This window comes from Salmo trutta, chromosome 5 (genome assembly GCF_901001165.1).
Source record: "Salmo trutta chromosome 5, fSalTru1.1, whole genome shotgun sequence".
NCBI classification, from domain to species: Eukaryota; Metazoa; Chordata; class Actinopteri; order Salmoniformes; family Salmonidae; genus Salmo; species Salmo trutta.
This window is the reverse complement of record NC_042961.1, coordinates 20,133,319-20,157,877: the sequence shown is the minus strand read 5'-3', so window position 1 is coordinate 20,157,877 and position 24,559 is coordinate 20,133,319. Positions and strand designations below refer to the sequence as shown.

The 24,559-nt window shown below is 44.8% G+C and overlaps 1 protein-coding gene across 7 annotated transcripts in view; it reads left to right on the top strand.

Annotated features, from left to right (window-relative positions):
* Nucleotides 1-24,559, top strand: part of LOC115193820 (latent-transforming growth factor beta-binding protein 1) — a 124,584-nt gene that overhangs the window by 98,378 nt on the left and 1,647 nt on the right. For all 7 annotated transcript variants that reach the window (XM_029752869.1, XM_029752872.1, XM_029752870.1 and 4 more), the window contains 9 exons: nt 789-917; nt 6,161-6,301; nt 7,509-7,670; nt 7,752-7,841; nt 8,898-9,026; nt 10,378-10,518; nt 10,708-10,902; nt 12,552-12,716; nt 14,268-14,417. In XM_029752869.1, the coding sequence (XP_029608729.1) occupies nt 789-917; nt 6,161-6,301; nt 7,509-7,670; nt 7,752-7,841; nt 8,898-9,026; nt 10,378-10,518; nt 10,708-10,902; nt 12,552-12,716; nt 14,268-14,417 (1,302 nt within the window). The remainder of the gene's footprint in view (nt 1-788; nt 918-6,160; nt 6,302-7,508; nt 7,671-7,751; nt 7,842-8,897; nt 9,027-10,377; nt 10,519-10,707; nt 10,903-12,551; nt 12,717-14,267; nt 14,418-24,559) is intronic.

Below are 24,559 nucleotides of genomic sequence, written 5' to 3'. Positions count from 1 at the left end.
ATGTAGTGTATGTCTCTTGTATGTTTTGGGGGTAGGGAGGTGTTTCAATAGACTTTGCACCATCTTGTTGGTCCAGCAAAATCAAGCCTGTTCTCTACTAATTATCTCCACAGAACAGATTCCTCAGTGACCATAGTAACTCACGATGAGCGTCTGTCATGAGGCAGCAACATTACGTCTGTTGCGTGTGCTTGTTTGGGGTTCAGGCGGTTGTTTAAACTGTTTGGGTTACACAGTGTTCCAGTTTAGAATGCTCTGTTTGCCCAGCTCAGCCGAGACGAGAGGACTGTTATGTGAGACATGTTTGGTCTACAGCTCTCCATGATTTTCCTAGTGTTCTTTTGTGCTAATATTTGAGCATATTTATTACAGTCTTCGCAGGGTGTGGAGTCTAATGTACACACACACACACACACACACACACACACACACACACCCACTGTACATGTTCATGCAAACATACACACACACTTTTTTCAGTGTGGATCTGCCTTTCATTTATTTTGGCCATGCCTCTGTATGCTACGTGGTATACTGTACTTTTCTGCTTTGCCTCCGGACCGAGCAAATATTTTCAGCTTGAACTGTCTGGATGCTCATACTCATAAACAATGGCACCAATGAGAGATTTGCTTCAAACCTGAGACTAGTTCCACTGCAGCTCAGTGGGTGTAGGCTTCTGCTGTTCTGTAGGTCAACAGGTCCTAATTGAGGAACCACCTCTACCACCGAGACTGTATAGAACAACAGATAACTCAACTTTGACCCTTCTCCTCCTCGTTCTGCAGACATTGATGAGTGCAGCGCCAACGCCACGGCGTGTGGCATCCGCGGCTTCTGTGAGAACACGGTCGGATCCTTCCGCTGCCTGTGTGACCGGGGCTACCAGGAGTCCCAGGAGGGCCTCGGTTGTGTGGGTGAGTAGGAGTGGGGTGTGTCAGTGTGTGTGTGGGTGGGTTTTGGGAGACAAAATCACATTGATTGATTATCAGACAAGTCGCAAGCTTTTGGTTGGGACTCAGGCTACTACGCCAGTGAAGCTCATACTGCTAAGCTACGTAACATGCTACAGTAGCAAAAATGTTCTGATCACATGAGCAAACGTGAATAAAGATGATCATGAGCACTCACTCACCTCAACTCAGCTAACAGTTTCCCAGCCTAATTGTTACCAAATATCAAAACCGGGATTTAGTGGGCACCAAAATCTGACATTGATTGATTTATCAAGACAAGTCCCCCATGCTTGTCTCAAAGCAGCACGAAGGCGCTGTCCCAATCGAAACAGTGCTGAAATGATCATCTTGGTGACAATACACGATTTGGAAGTTTCAGTAGGCCTATAAGCAAGAATGTGATACATGCCTTCAATTGCATTAACCTACTTTGTTAGAATATTTAACCATTTCTAACTGAGCTGAGTTTTCCTCTCTGTGTGCTTTTTCTAGGCCCAGTGGCTGCATTCTTCTCAACACCACTTTAACTCTATATGCTGTTTTCTATATATCAGGCTTTTTTGGTGTTTGGGCTAAATTCATTTCTGTGATGTCAGACCAGGCCTGGGCTTGGGTTTCAGCTCATCGGGCTTGGGTCGGACCGGGCTCAAATTTTCAGGCCCGATGAGAACTCTAATATCATACTGTGGGCCAAAAACTCCATCACACCCAAACAGGCTACAATTCCAGGTGTTTATTTTGTAGCTCTTACACTAAAAAGGCATTATCATTTTCACAATTTCAGAGTGTAATTTCGACCTCATAGTGTGGAAATATATATATATATATTTTTTTTTTTACTGAAAATAACATTTTGGACTGCACTGCCCCTTTAACACTGGCCAACTTTCTGTGTGCTATGAAATGGCGTCCATACATTTCAAGAACCTTTTAGAATTCTGAAGAACCGTAGATGCCACGTCGAGAATCCCCCACTTAACTCAAAGGTTCTTTATCGGGCAAAAGTTCAAACCATTTAAGAACCTTCATTTTTTTCAGTGTAAGTGTCCTGCTGAAAGCATTGGAACACTCTTAAAACCAAACTGCTAGCGTTGATGGCTAAAACTTCTGCTCCCTTCTTGAGACAACTCCAGCAGAGTTGTCATGACGACTGAATGACAGCTCACTCCTATTATGTATATGCTGGGTAGTCTGCCATGGCTATATGTCAACCTAGAAAACCAAGAGTAACCTTTTCAATCTTAAAATGAGATTTATTCCCTCATTCAATGGCAACTGCTGTAGCCTTTAGCCAATTATAAACATGAGTTCGTCCATGCAAAGCAATAGGAAGTATGATTGAGTGTATTTCCCTGACAGCTATTTTCCTCTGAAGTTTATTGGCAGTGCTAGAAATGTATGCTTCATGCTACTCTAACAGATAGTGTAAGCATTGTAGATATGAAATCATGTCATCAGACTTGCATGTGATGATATGGTGTGGGCCATTTTGGGACAGTAGTTTCCACTCTTTGCATGAAAAAAAGATGGCAGACGTGTCGCCGGACATTTGATTGATGTGACCATTTATTTTCATTCGATTTGAAGGTGTAGCTCCTGCTGTTATGTTTTAAACATCTCCCGCTGTGTCTGCAGTGCTCCTCAGACCCTAGGATTGGAAAATGCACTGGAGCTTAGACTCTGCTGTCTCACGCACAAGCCTACACACACTCACAGGCACACACACGCACGCAAACACACATACCGTTGCAGTGGAGAGTTGTAAAGCTGTATCTGCTGTCTGTCAGTGTGAGTCCAGGGCTCTAGTTCCTGTCTGCCTGAAGAGAAAGATTGACTATAAGACAGAGATTTTGATGACATTTTGTTGCCTTTTGATTTGACTTGTTTTAATACTGGAGTTGCCTGAATCAGATCTGTAGGTTACACAAAATGTTCTTTCTGGATGTAATGTACTGTATGTGTGGTCGACCAGGTTATTTCTCAGTCAATAGCCTTTTTCTGGTCAGGGCTGGGCTGTGGTGGTTCGCTATCTGTGATGCATGGCTTTCATTTCAGCCCCGGGCTGCAGTGGATTCAAAGGTGAGTGTGTTCTGTCCGAAAATCCATCCCTGATACCAAATCAAACCCCAGACAACCCCATCACCTTGGACTGATGTCTTCCTCAGCCAAGCCAGGGGGCATCAGGGGCATTCTTCCACAGACCCACAGAAAACCAGTGCTCACTCTGTCAAAAGAGCTCAGAATGCTGTTTTTTTTTTGTTACTCTCAATTTCATTCTCTCAGTTTGAGGGGGTTTGAGGGAGTTGGGGAATCATCATCAGATAGAGAGCCAGTGAGTTCATGTTTTTGGACAAGCTGAAGAATTGGAGCTCGTTTGTCTTGGTGGTTTCTTTAACTGGGCCCATGCAGTTCCCATCTATTCCAATTTCCTCCTGCAGAAAGGCCTGTCAGAGCCCTGAAAGTGGGTCGCAGGCACTCCCATATTGAAGCTGATAAAATACTTCCTTCAGCCAGACCTCTCTGACCTGTGCGCGCGCACACACACACACACACACACACACACACACACACACACACACACACACGTGCGCACGTACACATTCATACATTTACACAAACACTTTTACACACACATGCACTCCCTGCAACATACACACATACACTAACCTGACACACACCCCGATACACACGCACATGCGCACACGCACACAGTCACGTCCACTTACGCCTACGGTCTCTCTTGCTTTCTTTCTCTCACACACACACTTTCCATCTGTACCTTGGCAAGTGTTGGTGGGTCCCACCTCAGCCCTGTACAGCCAGCTGCCTCTGTTCTTCTGCCAGCCCATCACTCTGCTGTGGCTCGCACAGATGGTCTCGCCCCCCAAACTACCGGAAGTGGTCAACCGCCAACCCCTCCTCTCCCCCAATCCTCTCCCCATCTCTGGTTACACCCAGACAGACGCACCCCTGAGCCTCTCGGATTGTTTTCTGCTTCCCAGATAAAGAAGCCATTTTGGATCGTGTTAACCTGTTTGTTACAAACTGGGATTCAATCAACGTAGCCTATCTGTCTGTGTCCTTTCTTTTCACAGTTCATGTCATTGAACGGAACACTGTCTGACTGTCAAGTGATTTAAGTCACACGTTTCATTGTTGCTACTCTCTCTCCCTCTAGTCCAGCTAGCTACAACTTTAAACAAGATGAAAAAGCCAACAGCTGTGTTTTTTCGGACTCTGCTGGACTGAGGCTGGGGTAACGGTTGTGGCTGAACCCAGACAATGACTGTGCATAGCGAACAAGGTGCTACAGGGTCAAGCCAGACAGACCAGCTTTTAATGAGGGCACCGCGGCGCGTGCTGAAACCAGAAAAGCAGCAGCAGGTTTTAATGTCAAATTAATTAGAGTTTCTCCTCAGTACCTGGATGCGTTGAGCCGAGTGACAAGGAAGGCTTATAACTAGAGGGAGGGACTTTTCATTTTACATTTTTGTCTGCATTACAGTAGGTACCTGGGCTGTTAATGAGCTTTTTGATCCGTGTCGGCAGATATATGCGATAGCGGCCATTGTGGGCGAATATGCCAAGCCATCTGTGCTCTGCATCACACAATGATAGTCTCTCTGGCTCCTGCGACTGGCTATTTCTGCCCAGTCACATACCGGAGGGGGAGGAGAAGAGGGGAGGAAAGAGAGAGAAGACAGGCTGGGAAGTTGCCTCTGCGTACATAAAAATAAGTTATACACTGAGTATACAAAACATGAAGAACACCTTCATAATATTGACTTGCACCCCCCCTTTTACCATCAGAACAGCCTCAATTCGTCGGGGCATGAACTCTACAAGGTGTCGAAAGCGTTCCACAGGGATGCTGGCCCATGTTGACTCCAATGCTTCCCATAGTTGTCAAGTTGGCTGGATGTCCTTTGGGTGGTGGACCATTCTTGATGCACATGGGAAACTGTTGAGCGTGAAAAACCCAGCAGCGTTGCTGTTCTTGACACACTCAAACCGGTGCGCCTGGTACCTACTACCATACCCCACTCAAAGGCACTTCAATATTTTGTCTTGCTCATTCACCCTCTGAATGGCACACATAAACAATCCATGTCTCTATTTTCTCAAGACTTAGACAAGAAATCCTTATCTAACCTGTCTCCTCCCCTTCATCTACACTGATTTGAAGTTGATTTAACTAGTGACATCAATAAGGGATCATAGCTTCCACCTGGATTCACCTGGTCAGTCTGTGTCATGGAAAGTGAATAATGTTTTGTACACTCAGTATATATCGCCGTCGAAATAGAGCCAATCGTTCTTCCCACTAACCTATCTAGCTATACTAAACTGTAACTCAGCATTTCTCTCTGTTTACATATTAAATCCTTTCCGATGGCTGGGCAGCGGAGATGTACTGTGTAGCCAAATTGTGGTATATAAACTGGTATATAAAATATTTAATGCAGAAGGACAGAATCCTCTGAAATGGAGAAAGGAAATTTCTACAAATGTACTTTGCGGTCGTCCCATTCTGCTGAGCAGAAAAGGCCGTGCAATATGTTTATATATACTCTCTTATGAGGCAAAATCTGTCTTTTCCATTGTGATTCTGGACTGGCCCACCCCTTTTTAGTGCTCCCCTATTGGGACGCACCCACTCTCTTCCTCCCCGCTCTCTCCTTAACACTTTCTAGCTCATTGACAAACTGGCCCACGCCCCGGTGCGAAGTATCGGACAGGGTGTTGGGGACACGGGGCAGATCAGACCACGTAGGAACCAGATGGCTTTGTCTTTTTACATCAAGCTCCACTTCCGGGTTGATGTTTTCTCTGCACATTCGTTCATAACTGGAGAGACATACATGGATGGGTGCACATGTATAACCACAGCCAGGTCAAAGGAGCAAATACATGTTGGAGAGTGAAATAGATATTTGAGTATCTCTTCTTCAATGTATAAGCCTATTTATTGATTTTGAGCTCTTACTGTTTTTGTTTAAGAGAAATCCATTTCCGAAGGTTTTTCACCCGCTGCCCGTGCAGTACATCACTTAGTATCTTCGTTTGTCTTCGTCAGCCACTTGTCCCAGTGAATGAAGCCGCGCAGGCCACGTATGTGAGGCGTTACATGAACGAGATGGAAGGTTGCTAACCATGCATTATTAGTGCTAACCGCAAACCAAGGTGTCGTGTTCTCCCTGCAGATGTCAACGAGTGTGATCTGCTGAGCGGTGTGTGTGGCGAGGCCTTGTGTGAGAACGTGGAGGGCTCCTTCCTGTGTATGTGCCCCGACGAGGACCAGGAGTACAACCAGATGACCGCCAAGTGCAGTCCCGCTCCCACAGGTGACCCACACATTGCCTGAACACAAATGAAGAGTTGATATAAAGCTGTTCAAAATAGTTTCAAATTAGAATTGAGTAAAGTTGTCCTCAGATAAAAGGGGCGATGGAGGGTTAAGAAGTTAAATGGTTCATTGAAATCAACACATTAGTGGTGATCGTGACATTGCATTGTGTGAATCCCTTTACATTAACAAGACTGTATAGGGAACGTTGAGGGCATTGTCTCAGACGACCAAAATAACCTTTTAACACTGTGTTGTTCAATTTGAGAGGAGTGGTGTTCTGATGAATGAGGGGGCCTGGCTCTGTGGACCCACGTCCGGGGGACTCCCTTGTCTCTGCCTGAGTGTAAAACTCTAATGAGAAACGGAGCCGGCTGTGTGTCTGTCTGGTGGATGTATACTGTAGTACAGGGCTTTAGGCCGGGTCCCAAAGCTCTACATTAACCTAGGCTTCTTGTCCGATTTAACCACATGCCCTCAAGCAGAGTATGTTCTCTGTTACATCTGAAAACAGTCCCAAATACTTATACAGTTTATCATTACGTAATGTTTGGAATTAGAGCATGCCCTGTGCTCACAACAGCAGACGCTACGTAATCGGGTGATTTGCTTTGGAAGAATGTAAAAGGCCATTTCCATGTTGCAGCAGGAAAAGCTGGGGGGTTTTCTGAGAATGGGCAGTTAGATAGGAGTCTCTGGTGATCTGTAATTATCATAGGAATTCACAGAGCACACAACAATGAGACAGAAACTGCTGTGTGTGTGTGTGTGTGTGTGTGTGTGTGTGTGTGTGTGTGTGTGTGTGTGTGTGTGTGTGTGTGTGTGTGTGTGTGTGTGTGTGTGTGTGTGTGTGGAGGGTTCAGGGGAAACCAAGGGGGGAGGAAGAGGGGACGGAGGGGGGTGGGTTCTCTTCTCTCCGTGAATATCTTAAAAGCAGCGTGAGCAGCTGTGTACTCTGGTCCTCCAGGCGGACCACATTCATCATGTGCCTTATCTCTCCAGCACGCTCCAAATGTGTCCCTTTACCCTCCTGCATGGGAAATGTCACAGAGCGAGAGAGAGAGACTCATCCCTCTCCGGGTTAACCAATTGTTGTCACGCTAAAACGTTACTCGTTCACTCGCACGACAGGTGATATTACTGAACACTGTCCGTGATCCATTTCTGCGCAGCAAAGTGTTTTCTCCCCTCTGTTCCCTGTACAGCCTCGTCAGTGGAGAGGAAGGAGTGCTATTACAACCTCAATGATGAGAATCTGTGTGAGAACGTGCTGACCAGCAGTGTGACCATGGAGGAGTGCTGCTGTACGCTGGGGGCAGGATGGGGGGACAACTGTGAGGTGCACCCCTGCCCCGTCCAGGGCACTGGTGAGGAAGCACACACATAAAACACACACACACACACGCATGAAACGTTACACATTTTCTTGTCTCTCTCTCTTCAAACAGATCAGTTTTCCCAGATGTGTCCAGCTGGGAGAGGCAGTGTCCCAACCGGTGACACTGTGTTCGGTGTGACTGCAGCCGAGAGTTATAAAGGTATGTGAACTCAGAGACCCAGTACAGGCTGAACAGAACCTTGGCTCGCAGCAGTAGGGTTCAGAGAATGCAGTGAGAACACTATGAATCAGACAACGATGTAACAACAAACCCATGATTTGAATCACCTTACAGAACTCTGTTTTCTGCTTTCGAGTTGCTGCTAATTAATGTCATCGCAGCTGCCTCTCTCCCAGGCAGGCCTCTGTCCGTGCTCTTGTTGTGTGTGTGTGTGTGTGTGTGTGTGTGTGTGTGTGTGTGTGTGTGTGTCTGTCGCTGTAGTTTCCCTCTCTCTCTCTCAGCCTTGGAGTCACAGAGCAGAAATGCCAGCCTCAGATGTCTGGAGATCTAAGACTTGCATGTTTACCCACCTAACACTAGCACATCTCCTCTCGCTCTCCTGTTCTCCTCTCCTCTTCCTCGCTCCTCTTCTCTCCCTCTCCTTTCCCAGCCCCACAAGCCTACTGTAGCTCGTTACCCTCGCACGAAAGCTAATTCATCGAACCGACGGCCTTAATTCAATAGTATAATTTATTACAGCAAAGGCAGTCTGGTAGAGAGGGGCTGGCAGTAAGTGAATATGGTATATTCTGAGAGGGGGAGAAGACGGGCTGGGAAGGCAGGTTTCCAGGGACAGTTCCTGAGCACCAGTCTGGAAATGTCTTCAATTAGTGGATCTGTTAGCACAGCTGATTGTGGTCTCAGTTGCAAACACCAACGCCCCTCCGACGGCACACACAATGAAGAGGAGAGAGCACTGTAACACAGAACTGTTTGTTGATGGAGTTTTTCTCCAAGCCTCTCCGGGTTTCATCCCATTAAAGCGTTGAGTTGGTCTCACCTTTCCAGAAACATGAAGAGTAGAGACTGTTTTTACATTATCTCAACAGCAAGGGATGAACAAACATGTCTCTGTGGCTGTCTCTGTGGCTGTCTCTGTGGCTGTCTCTGTGGCTGTCTCTGTGGCTGTCTCTGTGGCTGTCTCTGTGGCTGTCTCTGTGGCTGTCTCTGTGGCTGTGTGGGGTGTTATTAAGACTGTTGTCCTCTCCCTCCCAGATGCAGATGAGTGTGCGTTGTTTGGCCAGGAGATCTGTAAGGATGGCTTCTGCTTCAACAGCCCAGGAAGCTACGAGTGTTACTGTAAGAATGGCCTGTACTACGACGAGGTCAAGCTGCAGTGCAGAGGTCAGTGGGAAGGTCATTCACATTAGTTAGTATTAATTCAACCCAAACATATTTGATGTACTCACAACATGAGTTCCGACAATCAAAAGATTGGAATCAATAGCCCTCAGTCTACTAATATACCATTTCCACAGCTCTATGTTATTAAACTGTCCACACACATTAAAAGTAGTTAGTCCTACTGTACCACAGCCTGTGTGTTGGCTAGCTGGGCAGGGGTGTGTAGGTTGGGGCCCCTCCCTGGGTTAGGTAGGGTCAGGGCCTGGTGAGAGGCAGGGCGGGGACACGGGACACTGGGGGTGACGCAGGGCCAGACTGCGGTGACCTATGTGCCAAACCCAGCAGGCCCAGGCAGCAAGTCCCAAACCACCAACCGGCCACACTGGAGGGACCCTGGCCCTCTGCCGGGCCCCACACCGCACCCTTGGCCCCGGGACACAAGCGCAAGATGCCTGTGGTCCGCCTGCGGAGTTCCGCCACATTTGTGTTGGATTATTTGGACAGGCTGGGACTGGGCGGAGGCTCCAGCAGAGGTTTGGCCTGTACCCCAGACGGTCCTGGTTTTACCCCGTTACGCGTGGACTAGAGTCATAATACAATTTAGAAACCAACCACTCCAACCACCAGTCTTATGGCCGTGTTCTATTTGGGATATGTGGATCTTTTTTAAGAAAGGGATGGAGGGGTATTTTTGAAAGTGTAGAATATTGAGTGGATGTGTAATTCAGTTGTAATGTCTGGATGGATATAATCGTCAACGTTTTTTTTTTTGGTTCATTCATTTCCTCAGCAGTTATGAAGCCACAGGCCTGATGTGTGTCTAATGCGTTTGCCGTGGCTGCACATTTCAGAAATACATGTCTTTCCTTTTGGGGCTGACATCCAATCCAAATACTAGGTTTATTTTTCACAACACCTGCAAATAATCCCCTTGAAGCTGTATAAATTGAGCTATCGTTCCCCAAAAACATGTTTACATCCTAGCATACTGTCTCTGCAACATACATATTTTTTTACTAACACAGGGAAAACGGATTTGCCCTCTCATCAATAGGAAATAGAAAATGCAGTTGATTAGCCTGATTCCTAAATTGAAGTCACCCTTACCCGAGTGTTTGTGTGTGAGCAAGCATTTTTGTCTCCGTTCCATGTAAGCGGATGCTTAATTGGATAGGTTAACGAGTGTAAATGGCTGTGCGGCGTGCGCGCGGACTGCGTTTCATTAAGAGAATCGGGCTGAGACGACAGAACTCCCAACAGCACCTTTTCAAATATTTGTCTCCATCTCTCTCGCTCTCTAACTTGCTCCCTCTCTCCCCTCTTTCTCTTTTCTCTCCCTCCCCCCTGGCAGATATTGATGAGTGTCAGGAGGAGTCTAGCTGTGTGGAGGGAGAGTGTTTGAACACACAGGGCTCCTACATGTGTTTCTGTACACACCCGCTGGTGTTGGACTCTGACAACAAGAGCTGTGTGATCGCCCCTGAAGTGGCAGGTAAGAACCCTTATGGAGGATGCTGAAGTTAGCATGGTTTAAGGTTAGCGCGCTCTTATATTGTCTCTGTTGTCGTAAACATGCTTTTGAAAATGCCTTTCTCGTGGAGATTGTGTAACTCGTCACACCGTAGTGTGTGTTTCGTAGTGAGATAACGATTGGGATTGAGATGTACTGTGTCTGTTGCAGAGCAACATGGTGAGCAGACTGGCTACCAGGGTGTTTGCTGGCAGACGGTAACAGACAATCTGACAGACACTCTGACAGACACTCTGACCTGCACCAAGCCCCTTGCCAACAGAAAGACCACGTACACAGAGTGTTGCTGTCTGTTTGGAGAGGCCTGGGGCATGGACTGTACCCTCTGCCCCCTCAAGAACACAGGTACTACAAACCTTCCACACCAGCATTCATGTCCATCTATCAACGCTACTGTATAATGACTTTATCCATGACCTATTATCCATTGTGAATAGAGCTAACTTTTAGGTAAATGCTTCTTCATCCAGTCTCATGTGAGGTATAGTATAGAACCCCATACAGCTGGTCTCAGAGTGATTATGGTGGTCAGTGCTTGAACCAGACGTGGTCCTTCCTGTGGTGGACCAGGCCCTTCCAGACCTCATACCCAGGACTAGTGACACCTCATTAGGCTTGGCCTCTGCCTGCTAACGCACCTGTCCCCTGGAGGCCCCCCGAGATCTAGCCTGCCCTGGGGCCTATCCTCTACCACTCCCCTTTTCCTGTTTAACCCCCCCCCCTCCCCTCCCTTATCCAATACCTGGAGTGTGTCTAGGCAGGGAGGGCTGGTTGCTAATGCATGTCCCCACTACGCTGCCAGGGTGGAGGGCTGTGATGTGTATTATGGAGACTTGCGGACTGGGACTTGTGGGGACCTCCCTCTGATTAAACAAGACTGCTATTCCAGCCCACTGGAAGATGGAACTGGTAGAGTTGGGGTATTTAAATGGGATTTTTGAGTGATTTCCCAGCAGTTTGTCTGGGAATTGGTATCTTCACGTGAGAGTGATGTTGAACCGACAGTTTAGTAAGCGCAGTTGATTAGTCACAAGAGCTAAGGTTTGAACACTGTAGCTGTGCGACATAGGTCTACAGCTGCTGTTTCTGCCGGTGGCGCGCTTTACAAAAGCTGTTTCTATCTCATTCAGAAACATGGACAGATACATTTCGTAGTCCGGGTCACTTTTAGGTTTTCAAAGATTTGCGAAAACACCCTTTGGCATGTAAGACTTCTCGTCCAACATCCGATCCCACTCAAATCTTTACTGAATAAGACAGATGCCGGTGTGTGAGCTCACCGCTGCTCTCCATAGAGAGACCAGAACAGAACACACACTCGTTTGTTCTCATCGGGTCCATCCAGATCTATCTGCGGTCCCTCTCTGATGCGTCTCCTGTGTGGAGGTTCTTGTGGGAGAGAGCGGAGGCAGGCAGGTGTGTGGGATTAGCAGGGGACTGTAGGGGAAGGCGGGCCGGGGTGTGCAGATGAAAGACTCTGGGTTAGGTTCCCACAGTACAGTAACCAGGAAGGAGGGAGCTCAGAGCAGGTGCTGTGCTGTGTGTTGAAAGACACATTCAGGAGGGAAGTGGGCCGCTAGCCACAAACCAGAGTGTTCAGTTTAGTCAAATATCCCTCTGTCTTCTAAGCCAAGTGATGATGGCAATGTAATTACTTGGAAGAACCATGGAAGTGTTGACATTTTGGATGTCCTGCAGTTCTTAGAAAAACAGAAAACAGTTGTATTTATCAAACGTATTAGCTATTTGTCATGTATTCTCTCTCTGCGTTGGAATAGAAGTGCCGGCTGCAGATATTCTTCTCTGGCTCCTCATATCTACTGTGGTTAGAAGGCTACTCAGTCTCTCTCTTCTCCTATCTCTCTTTGTTTCAGATAGCTATGTCTCGATCTCTTTTTTCTCTTTTTCTTTCTCTCTCTCAGAGGATATGTATGTCTCGCTCGTTTCCGTCTAAATGGTCACGTCTCAGTCTCTCTCTCTCCATTATCTCACAGAGGACTATGCCTCCATGTGTAACGTGGCAATGAGTGGAGGACAGGGGCGTCCGTATGGTCGTGATGCCCTCGTGGCCGGCCCTGTCCAGGAGTACGAGGTCAGCCTGGACTACGAGCCTCACCCCGACCAGCCTGGCGCCCTGCCCCTGTACGAGGACGAGGAGAGTGAGTGAACCAGTCCCCACCACACTGTAAAACACACTGATGAAGCTCAAACAGGCAGAGAAAATAAGGAATTGATGGGGAGGTTGGGACAAGTCGCCTATTCTCTCAATGATAGCTCGTTGCTGCCATCATGTGTCCATATGAATTACTACATGTCATGACCACAATACTTTTCTGTAGGTAGGCAGAAATAGTAGTAATGTTAGTCTGTATTTTCAGTGTAACCAAGGTCTTCCAAGATCATAAATACATTATTATTATTATTAATGATCAATTATTGTATCTAATCAAGCAAGTTAAATGTCGATATTTTACTTAAAATGAAGACATTTCTGTCATACTAATGTGAGTATACATTTTTTAAGTCATTTCACTGCATTCACATCTTACATAAGTCAAATCAAATGTTATTTGTCACATGCGCCGAATATAACAGCTTTAGACCTTACAGTGAAATGCTTACTTACAAGCCCTTAACCAACAATGTAGTTTTAAGAAAAATAAGTGTTAAGTAAAAAATTGATAAGTAAAAAATGTAAGTAACAAATCATTTAAAAGCAGCAATAAAATAACAATAGCGAAGCTATATACAGGGGGTACCGGTACCGCTTGCCGTGCTTTAGCAGAGAGAACAGTCTATGACTAGAGTTTCTGGAGTCTTTGACAATTTTTAGGGCCTTTCTCTGACACCGCCTGGTATAGAGGTCCTGGATGGCAGGAAGCTTGGCTCTAGTGATGTGCTGGGCCGTATGCATTACCCTCTGTAGTGCCTTGCGGTCGGAGGCCGAACAGTTGCCATACCAGTCAGTGATGCAACCAGTCAGGATGCTCTCGATGGTGCAGCTGTAGAACTTTTTGAGGATCTGAGGAGCCATGCCAAATCTTTTCAGTCCCCTGAGGGGGGAAAAGGTGTTGTCGTGCCCTCTTCACAACTGTCTTGGTGTGTTTGGACCATGATAGTTCGTTGGTGATGTGGAAACCAAGGAACTTTAAGCTCTCAACCTGCTCCACTACAGCCCCGTCGATGAGAATGGGGGCGTGCTCAGTCCCCCTTTTTCCTGTAGTCCACAATCATCTCCTTAGTCTTGATCACGTTGATGGAGAGGTTGTTGTCCTGGTACCACACGGCCAGGTCTCTGACCTCCTCCCTATAGGCTGTCTCGTCATTGTCGGTGATCAGGCCTACCACTGTTGTCATCGGCAAACTTAATGATGGTGTTGGAGTCATTATCATTCATTATATAATGGGTAGTTTGGCTCCTGGATGCTGATTGCTTGAAAGCCGTAGTATATAATATACCACGGGTATGATGCAAAACGACTTGTTTTCTGTTCTATTTATGTTGGTAACCTGTTTATAATAGCAATATGGTACTTCAGGGGTTTGTGGTATATGGCTTAAGAGCTGCCCATAGCCGTGGTATATTGGCCATGGTATATTGGCCATATACCCTACCCCCTCGGGCCTTATTGCTTACTTATATCCTCATCTGACTTGGGTGAATAAAACACTTCTTTCTTACCCCCTGTCCCCCTTCCTCTATCCTGCAGACCTGTCCGATGCGTTTGAGGGCCTGAGAGCGGAAGAGTGTGGCATTCTGAACGGCTGTGAGAACGGGCGCTGCGTGCGGGTACAGGAGGGCTACACCTGCGACTGCTTCGACGGATACACCCTGGACATGTCCCGCATGGCGTGTTTGGGTAAGTGACAGGTGGAGGACACACACACTGAATGGACTAGAAGAGAAGTAGTCACTCTCCTCAGCCCTCAACCAGGAAAGGCTGTCCTGCGTGTTGTTGATGTTAGGTCTGCATGTGCAGTGAAGTGCAGGGCGTGTTGTTTCTGTTTTGAGATAGCAGCAGCTTTGCTAGTTCTTTCATTGCTACTCTTGACCATATTACCGGACAGTCATCAAGATGGGACAAGACCAGAGCCTGAACAACTGCTGTCGAGCAGTGCGTAATAATATATATTTTTAAAATACATTTTATAACAGAGGAACATACCTCTCCCCATCTTCACAACTTGACCATAATAACTGACCATCCAATGTTGATCCTACGAGTTCAGCTTCCTCAACTTCCACAATAGGCACACCCTTTATGCTCAACTCCAGGTCAGCGTTAGGTCTTAGAGAATGTTTTGAAGAAAATGCAATGCTTTTGGTTTTCTATGTAATGAAGACCAGTGTATTGTTAGTCAGTATCAGAAGGGGTGATTGAGTCCTTGTAAAGAGTCTCAGTGAGCTCGCTGGCTGTGGGTGCTGACATGTAGATTGTGGAATCAATGATCATCAGCGTACGTAGTCATTCTAGCTTCTTGTAAGATAAGTGGCAAGTCATTTGTAAAAAATAGAGAAGAGTAATGGCCCAAGGCAACTGCCCTGAAGGACACCTCACTGTACATATCTGTTAGAGAAGCTTCCACTGAAGAAAACTCTCTGGGTTCTATATGATAAGTAACTCTCCAACCATGTGATGGCAGGTGCTGTAAAGTCCATAACAAAATGATGATCAATAAGGTGAAATCTAACAATACATCTCCAACTATCATCTTCTTATTCATTTATTTTAACCAATCATTAGTCATCTGAGTTAGTGTAGTACAACCTAAGTGCCCTTCCCTATATGCATGCTGGAAGCATAGCAGCGGGAAGATGTTAAGGGTGCTGAGGAGTATTATTTTGTCCTGTCACAGAGGAGTAATAAAGCCCTAGTTCACACAGGAGTAATATAATTACTGATTGTTTTATATGTTTTTGTCTTCAATTTATGAGGGGGTGCTGCAGCACCCCTACTACCGCGACTATGGCTGGAAGTCAGTAGTTAACTTCTTTGAAAATAGCATTGTGTTTGGTCAGTTTACTAAGAACAGGAAGCAAACTGAATGGGCGGCTGTTAGAGCCAGCAAAGGTTGCTTTTTAGAATTTCTTATGCTTCCTTCTACGCATGTGGGCACACACTCCTTCGGGCTTTGATTAAAGACATGGCAAATACAGGGGTGGCAATACAGTCTCCTACCATTCTCAATAGTTTCCCATCTAGGTTGTCTATACCAGGGTTTCCCAAACTTGGTCCTGGGGCCCCCCCTGGGTGCTCGTTTTGGTTTTTGCCCTAGCACTACACAGATGATTCAAATAACCAACACATCATCAAGCTCAGAGCATGAGAAACAAGATTATCTGGTCTGATGAAACCAAGATTGAACTCTTTAGCCTGAATGCCAAGCGTCACGTTTGACGGAAACCTGGCACCATCCCTACGGTGAAGCATGGTGGTGGCAGCATCATGCTGTGCGGGTGTTTTTCAGTGGCAGGGACTGGGAGACTAGTCAGGATCGAGGAAAAGATAAACTGACCATAGTACAGAGAGATCCTTGATGAAAACCTGCTCCAGAGCACTCAGGACCTCAGACTGGGGCGAAGGTTCACCTTCCAACAGGACATCAACCCTAAGCATACAGCCAAGACAACGCAGTTGTGGCTTCGGGAGAAGTCTCTGAATGTCCTTGAGTGGCCTAGCCAGAGCCTGGACTTGAACCTGATCGAACATCTCTGGAGAAACCTGAAAATAGCTGTGCAGCCACGCTCCCCATCCAACCTGACAGAGCTTGAGAGTATCTGTAGAGAAGAATGGGAGAAACTCCCCAAATACAGGTTGGTCAAGCTTGTACAGTAGCGTCATACCAAAGAAGAATCAAGGCTGTAATCGCTGCCAAGGTACTTCAACAAATTACTGAATAAAAGGTCTGAATACTTATGTAAATGTGATATTAGTTTTTTATGCAAACATTTCTAAAAACCTGTTTTTGCTTTTTTGTTTGTGTGTGGATTGAAGAAGGGGGAAAAAAGGTCTGAATACTTTCCGAGTGCACTGTATGTCTATTAATATGTATATCATCTAGATCATGCATTCTGTTGTACAAGGTACAGATTCATAGATTATCCTTGAGATAGAAGCCAGAAATGTGTGCCGCCGATTCACACTAATGATGGCCTGAGGCTTAAAAGTTTGTTTTGTTTTCACCTTTCATTTATGCACTTTCTTGCACTATGAGTTTTTAGACCCTATGATATTTTAATAAATAACTTTATTTTGCATTCAAACCTAATTTTTGGAATTATTCCTTTTTTTGATAGTGTCCGGGTCTCAATCTCTTCCAGTATTCTTATTTTGACTCCTACCCACCTGGAACAGACACTATTCAGTAGTAAGGACTAAAAGAGCATAGACGGGCTCTTATCAGTTACATGTTATTAATATTTAATGTCATAAAAATCTAGAATTTCCTCACTATACGCACTATATGAGCTCTTTTGCATTTCACCGGTAGAAATGCTACATCTACTGTACATTTCCTGGTTGTATGCGCACCACAATATCCAGAATTCATAGTGATTTCAGGGCGGGGTTCCGCCCGTCGACGTGGATCAACAGGTAGCTAACGTTACTCACTGGACCAGCCACACCTTCATAGAACATCAGCTAGAAGCAGAGTGGAGCCAGGAAGGAAGTGCGGCGATGCGAAGACGAAACAATGGCGTTAAGTATAAACCTATGTTCCCGGAATACAAGTCAAGTGGAATTAGTTATATCTACTTTATGGCTTGAGAACCTTGAGATTGAGTCAGATAGTGGGAGTTCAGAGATTGAATCCGACAAAAGTGGACAGGAAGAACTTGCGTTGACAGGTGTGGGGAAGGCTGTCTATCCTTTTGAATTTTGATATTGAGTGTTTGCCTGATAAAGTCATGCTGGGATATGAGTTATCCCGTAAGTGTTTGTTCCAAACCTGCTACGATGTTTCAGGTGCCATGGTTATGGTAATGTAGCAGCAGTATTGTAGGATGAAGGCCAAGGTGTGAGAAGTGTGCATGGGACAAAGGAGTGTGTAGTTTTGGAGGCAAATTAGTGTTTCAACTGTGGAGCCCATGTTGCTGGGGATCAGAAGTGTCCTGTGCGAGTGAGACAGGTTGAGGTGGCCAGGGTTCGAGCAGTGAAGAGTGTCATATGCTGAGGCAGTGAGGAAAGTACAGGATGGTGGGCAAAGGGTGAAGGATCAAGAGAGGATACCAGTAAGTAGTTGGCCAGGACTGAGAGACCCGAACAGTTTGTGTTATAGCAAGGTTGGTTTATTGGCATTCATTGCTATGGTAATTAAATATACATCACAGATGGAAAGGAAGTAGCAGAAGCTACAAGTAGTAGTAGGAGCATAAAAGTTAGTGGGCGTGAAAGATTTTACAGCAGAAGAGATACAGGAGGTGTTGAAGGAAGGAGTCCCGTCCGACTAGGCCGGTGGCCAGGAGTAGGAACGGTTAGGGCAAGGTAGTGGGATAAGAGGGGTGTTTGGGGTTTTGTAGTTGCAGGGTTATGGGTGGTGCAGTTTATCTTTTTCCTTTTATTTTTTGTTTTGTCACAATCAGTGGTGTAAAGTACTTAAGTAAAAATAATTTTAAGTACTACTTAAGTAGTTTTTATCTGTACCTTACTTTACCATTTATATTTTTGACAACTTTTGCTTTTCCTCCTCTACATTCCTAAAGAAAATAATGTACTTTTTACTCCTTACATTTTCCCTGACATACAAAAGTACTTGTTACATTTAGAATGCTCAATCAGGACAGAATTATGGCACCTATCAGTGTAACGCTTTGTCATCCCTACTGCCTCTGATCTGGCGCACTCACAAAACACACCTACTGTGTTTGTAAATTATGTCTGAGTGTTGAGTGTGCCCCTTTCTGTCCATAAATAAAAATAATATGAAAATAGTTCCGTCTAGTTTGCTTAATATAAGGAATTTGATGTATAGCATTTACTTTTACTTTGTACTTTTATGACAGTTTAGTACTTTTTCTACCACTGTACTCATCCCCAGGTTACAAAATTATCTATATCCACAGTAAAACGAGTCCTACAGTGAGGGAAAAAAGTATTTTCTATGGGATTAAGGTCTGGAGACTGGCTAGGCCACTCCAGGACCTTAATGTGCTTCTTCTTGAGCCACTCCTTTGCTGCCTTGGCCGTGTGTTTTGGGTCATTGTCATGCTGGAATACCGATCCACGACCCATTTTCAATGCCCTGGCTGAGGGAAGGAGGTTCTCACCCAAGATTTGACGGTACATGGCCCTGTCCATCGCCCCTTTGATGCGGTGAAGTTGTCCTTTCCCCTTAGCAGAAAAACACCCCCAAAGCATAATGTTTCCACCTCCATGTTTGACGGTGGGGATGGTATTCTTGGGGTCATAGGCAGCATTCCTCTTTCTCCAAACACGGTGAGTTGAGTTGATGCCAAAGAGCTCCAGTTTGGTCTCATCTGACCACAACACCTTCACCCAGTTGTCCTCTGAATCATTCAGATGTTCATTGACAAACTTCAGACGGGCATGTATATGTGCTTTCTTGAGCAGGGGGACCTTGCGGGCGCTGCAGGATTTCAGTCCTTCACGGCGTAGTGTGTTACCAATTGTTTTCTTAGTGACTATGGTCCCAGCTGCCTTGAGATCATTGACAAGATCCTCCCGTGTAGTTCTGGGCTGATTCCTCACTGTTCTCATGATCATTGCAGCTCCACGAGGTGAGATCTTGCATGGAGCCCCAGGCCGAGGGAGATTGACAGTTCTTTTGTGTTTCTTCCATTTGCGAATAATCGCACCAACAGTTGTCACCTTCTCACCAAGCTGCTTGGCGATGGTCTTGTAGCCCATTCCAGCCTTGTGTAGGTCTACAATCTTGTCCCTGACATCCTTGGTGTCAGGTGTCTTTTATACAGGTAACAAGCTGCGGTTAGGAGCACTCCCTTTAAGAGTGTGCTCCTAATCTCAGCTTGTTACCTGTATAAAAGACACCTGGGAGCCAGAAATCTTTCTGATTGAGAAGGGGTCAAATACTTATTTCCCTCATTAAAATGCAAATCATTTTATAACATTTTTGACATGCGTTTTTCTGGATTTTTTTGTTGTTATTCTGTCTCTCACTGTTCAAATAAACCTACCATTAAAAGTATAGACTGATCATTTCTTTGTCAGTAGGCAAACTTACAAAATCAGCAGGGGATCAAATACTTTTTTCCCTCACTGTATATCGACATAACCTGAAAGGCCGCTCAGCAAGGAAGAAGCCACTGCTCCAAAACCGCCATAAAAAAAGCCAGACTACAGTTTGCAACTGCACATGGGGACAAAGATTGTACTTTTTGGAGAAATGTCCTCTGGTCTGATGAAACAAAAATAGAACTGTTTGGCCATAATGACCATCTTTATGTTTGGAGGAAAAAGGGGGAGGCTTGCAAGCCGAAGAACACCATCCCAACCGTGAAGCACGGGGGTGGCAGCATCATGTTGTGGGGGTGCTTTGCTGCAGGAGGGACTGGTGCACTACACAAAATAGATGGCATCATTAGGCAGGAAAATTATGTGGATATATTGAAGCAACATCTCAAGACATCAGTCAGGAAGTTAAAGCTTGGTCGCAAATGGGTCTTCCAAATGGACAATGACCCCAAGCATACTTCCAAAGTTGTGGGAAAATGGCTTAAGGACAACAAAGTCAAAGTATTGGAGTGGCCATCACAAAGCCCTGACCTCAATCCTATAGACAATTTCTGGGCAGAACAGAAAAAGCGTGTGCGAGCAAGGTCGTCTACTAACCTGACTCAGTTACACCAGCTCTGTCAGGAGGAATGGGCCAAAATTCACCCAACTTATTGGGGAAGTTTGTGGAAGGCTACCCAAAACGTTTGACCCAAGTTAAACAATTGAAAGGCAATGCTACCAAATACTAATTGAGTGTATGCAAACTTCTGACGCACTGGGAATGTGATGAAAGAAATAAAAGCTGAAATAAATCATTCTCTACTATTATTCTGACATTTCACATAATGAAAATAAAGTGGTGATCCTAATTGACAGACCGACTAAGACAGGGCATTTTTACTAGCATTAAATGTCAGGAATTGTGAAAAACTGAGTTTAAATGTATTTGGCTAATGTGTATGTAAACTTCCGACTTCAACTGTAGATATGATCAATACCAGTTGATTTCAGAGATCCAATACTATTGGTATACATTCTAGTTGGTTGAGTAGTTAAAGTTTTCTTTTGAAGTTTTCTTTTGAGAGGACAACTCAATGATAACCTGTCAATGTTCAGGTCACCAAGACCAAGGTCTGTTAGCATCAGAGACCTTATTTAACATCACACATTTATTCTTCAGATACTGACAGTTTACACTTGGTGGCCTATAGCAGCACCCTAAAAGAAGAGGCTTCAGATGAGGCAGGTGAACCTTCAACCACAGCACTTGAACTTCATTTGACATGGTGGCACTGTATTTTCTTGCTAACCATGACGGTTGGACATACGCACACACAGCACTCTGTAGCCACTTCAGACTACACGCCCAGTGGTCCACGCTCTCCCTAAGCCCTGAGTACTGCCCCGAGGTGAGCCCAGCCACTTAGCTCACAAGCCCCAAGGGCTCTTTATACACATTGCACTCAAATGTACCATAACAACGCGGCACAGTTGCTCTAGGAGACCAAACTAAACTACCAGGCCTCGCAGCGTTTCTAGGAATTCTGCCAACCCTTTAACTTGAGTGCTTGTTTGATATTCTTTCTTCCAAAATGTATCACTCTGGACATGCACACAGAGAAAAGAGAGAACACTGTGGTCCCCTTGAACCAGTTGCCAATCCCTCCAATAGACCATGAAGATATAATTATATTGCTACCATATCTGGTTGTAGTATATTCAAGAGGGATTTAAAAAATAAATAAATGCTGTGATCATATGTTTGGTCTTTATGTATAGAGGATGGGATAATTTACCTTATTGCATTTACAGTATCTGCTTCTTAGTGTGTACATTGCCTTCAGAAAGTATTCATACCCCTTGATTTATTCCACATTTTGTTGTGTTACAGCCTGAATTGAAAATGGATAAAATAAATACAATTCTCACCCATCTACACACAATAACCAATAATGACAAAGTGAAAATATGTTTTTAGAAATGTTTGCAAATTTATTGAAAATGAAGTACAGAAATATCTCATTTACGCAAGTATTCACACCCCTGAGTTAATACTTTGTAGAAGCACCTTTGGTGGCGATTACAGCTGTGAGTCTTTTGGGGTAAGTATCTAAAGAGCTTTGCACACCTGGATTGTTATCGCTGCTAGACAGCCATTTTCAAGTCTTTGCATAGATTTTCAAGGCGATATAATTCAAAACTGTAACTAGGCCACTCAGGAATATTTAATGTTGTCTTGTTAAGCAACTCCAGTGTAGATTTGGCCATGTGTTTTAGGTTATTGTCCTGCTGAAAGGTGAATTAGGTGAATTGCAAACAGGATGCATGTTTTGGAATATTTGTTATTCTGTACAGGCTTCCTTCTTTTTACTCAGTCATTTAGCTTAGTATTGTGGAGTAACTACAACAGTTTTCTCATATCACAACCATTAATCTATGAAACTGTTTTAAAATCACCGTTGGCCTCATGTTGAAATCTATGAGCAGTTTCCTTCCTCTCCGGCAGCTGAGTTAGAAAGGACGCCTGTATCTTTGTAGTGACTGGGTGTATTGATACACCATCCAAAGCCTAATTAATAACTTCACCATGCTCAAAGGGATATTCAATGTCTGCTTTTTTATTTTATTTTATTTTACACATTTATCAATAGATGCCTTTTTTTTTTTTTTACCTCCCTGGTCTTTGTTGTTGAATCTGTGCTTTAAATTCACTACTCAATTGAGGGGACCTTACAGATAATTGTACACTACATGACCAATAGTATGTGGACACCTGCTCGTCAAACATCTAATTTCAAAATTATGGGCATTAACATGGAGTTGGTCCCCCCTTTGCTGCTATAACAGCCTCCCCTCTTCTGGGAAGGTTTCCATTCAGCCACAAGAGCATTAGTGAGGTCGGGCACTGATGTTAGGTGATTAGACCTGGCTCGCAGTCGGCGTTCCAGTTCATCCCAAAGGTGTTCGATGGGGTTGAGGTCATGGCTCTGTGCAGGCCAGTCAAGTTCTTCCACACCGATCTCGACAAACCATTTTTGTATGGACCTTGCTTTGTGCACGGGGGCATTGTCATGCTGAAACAGGAAAGGGCCTTCTCCAAACTGTTGCCACAAAGTTGGAAGCCCAGAATTGTCAAGAATGCCATTGTATGCTGTAGTGTTAAGATTTCCCTTCACTGGAACACTAAGGGGCCTAGCCCGAACCATGAAAAACAGCCCCAGACCATTATTCCTCCTCCACCAAACTTTACGGTTGGCACTATGCATTCGGGCAGGTAGCGTTTTCCTGGCATCCATCGGACTGCCAGATGGTGAAGCGTGATTCATCACTTGGGGGAACGAGTTTCCACTGCTCCAGAGTCCAATGGCGGTGAGCTTTACACCACTCCAGCCGCCGCTTGGTGATCATAGACTTGTGTGCGGCTGCTCAGCCATGGAAACCCATTGCATGAAGCTCCCGACAAACAGTTAGTTGCTTCCAGAGGCAGTTTGCAACTCGGTAGTGGGTGTTACAGATCATTTTTATGCGCTTCAGTACTCTGCGGTCCCGTTCTGTGAGCTTGTGTGGCCTACCATTTTGCGGCTGAGCCATTGTTGCTCCTAGACGTTTCCACTTCACAATAACAGCACTTACAGTTGACCGGGGCAGCTCTAGCAGGGCAGAAATGTGATGAACTGACTTGTTGGAAAGGTGACAACCTATGACGTTGCTACGTTGAAAGTCACTGAGCTCTTCAGTAAGGCCATTCTACCGCCAATGTTTGTCTATGGAGATTGCCTTGGCTGTGTGCTTGATTTTATACACCTGTCAGCAACGGGTGTGACTGAAATAGCCGAATCCACTAATTTGAAGGGGTGTCCACATACTTTTGTATATATAGTGTATGTGTGGGGTACAGAGATGGGGTAGTTATTAAAAAATCATGTTAACCACTATTATTGAACACAGAATGAGTCCATGCAACTTGTTAAGCACATTTTTACTCCTGAACTTATTTAGGCTTACCATAACAAAGGGGTTGAATACTTATTGACTCAAGACATTTCATCTTTATATTTTTTATTAATTTCTAAAAATGTTCTACAAACTAAATTCCACTTTGACATAATGGGGTGTTGTGTGTAGATCAGTGACACAGAATCTCAATTTAATACATTCTAAAATCAGGCTGTAACACAACAAATGTGGAAAAAGTAATGGCGTGTGAATACTTTCTGAAGGCAATGTATGTACACTACCGTTCAAAGTTTGGGGTCATTTAGAAATGTCCTTGTTTTTGAAAGAAAAGCAAATTTTTTGTCCATTAAAATAACATCAAATTCATCAGAAATACAGTGTAGACATTGTTCATGTTGTAAATGAATATTGTAGCTGGAAACGGCAGATTTTTTATGGAATATCTACATAGGCGTACAGAGGCTCATTATCAGCAACCATCACTCCTGTGTTCCAATGGCACGTTGTGTTAGCTAATATAAGTTTATAATTTTAAAAGGCTAATTGATCATTAGAAAACCCTTTTGCAATTGTGTTAGCACAGCTGAAAACTGTTGTGCTGATTGAAGAGGCAATAAAACTGGCCTTCTTTAAACTAGTTGATTATCTGGAGCATCAGCATTTGTAGGTTCGATTACAGGCTCAAAATGGCCAGAAACAAAGTACTTTCTTCTGAAACTCATCAGTCTATTCTTGTTCTGAGAAATGAAGGCTATTCCATGTGAGAAATTGCCAGGAAATTGAATATCTCGTACAACGCTGTGTACTACTCCCTTCACAAACTGGCTCTAACCAGAATAGAAAGAGGA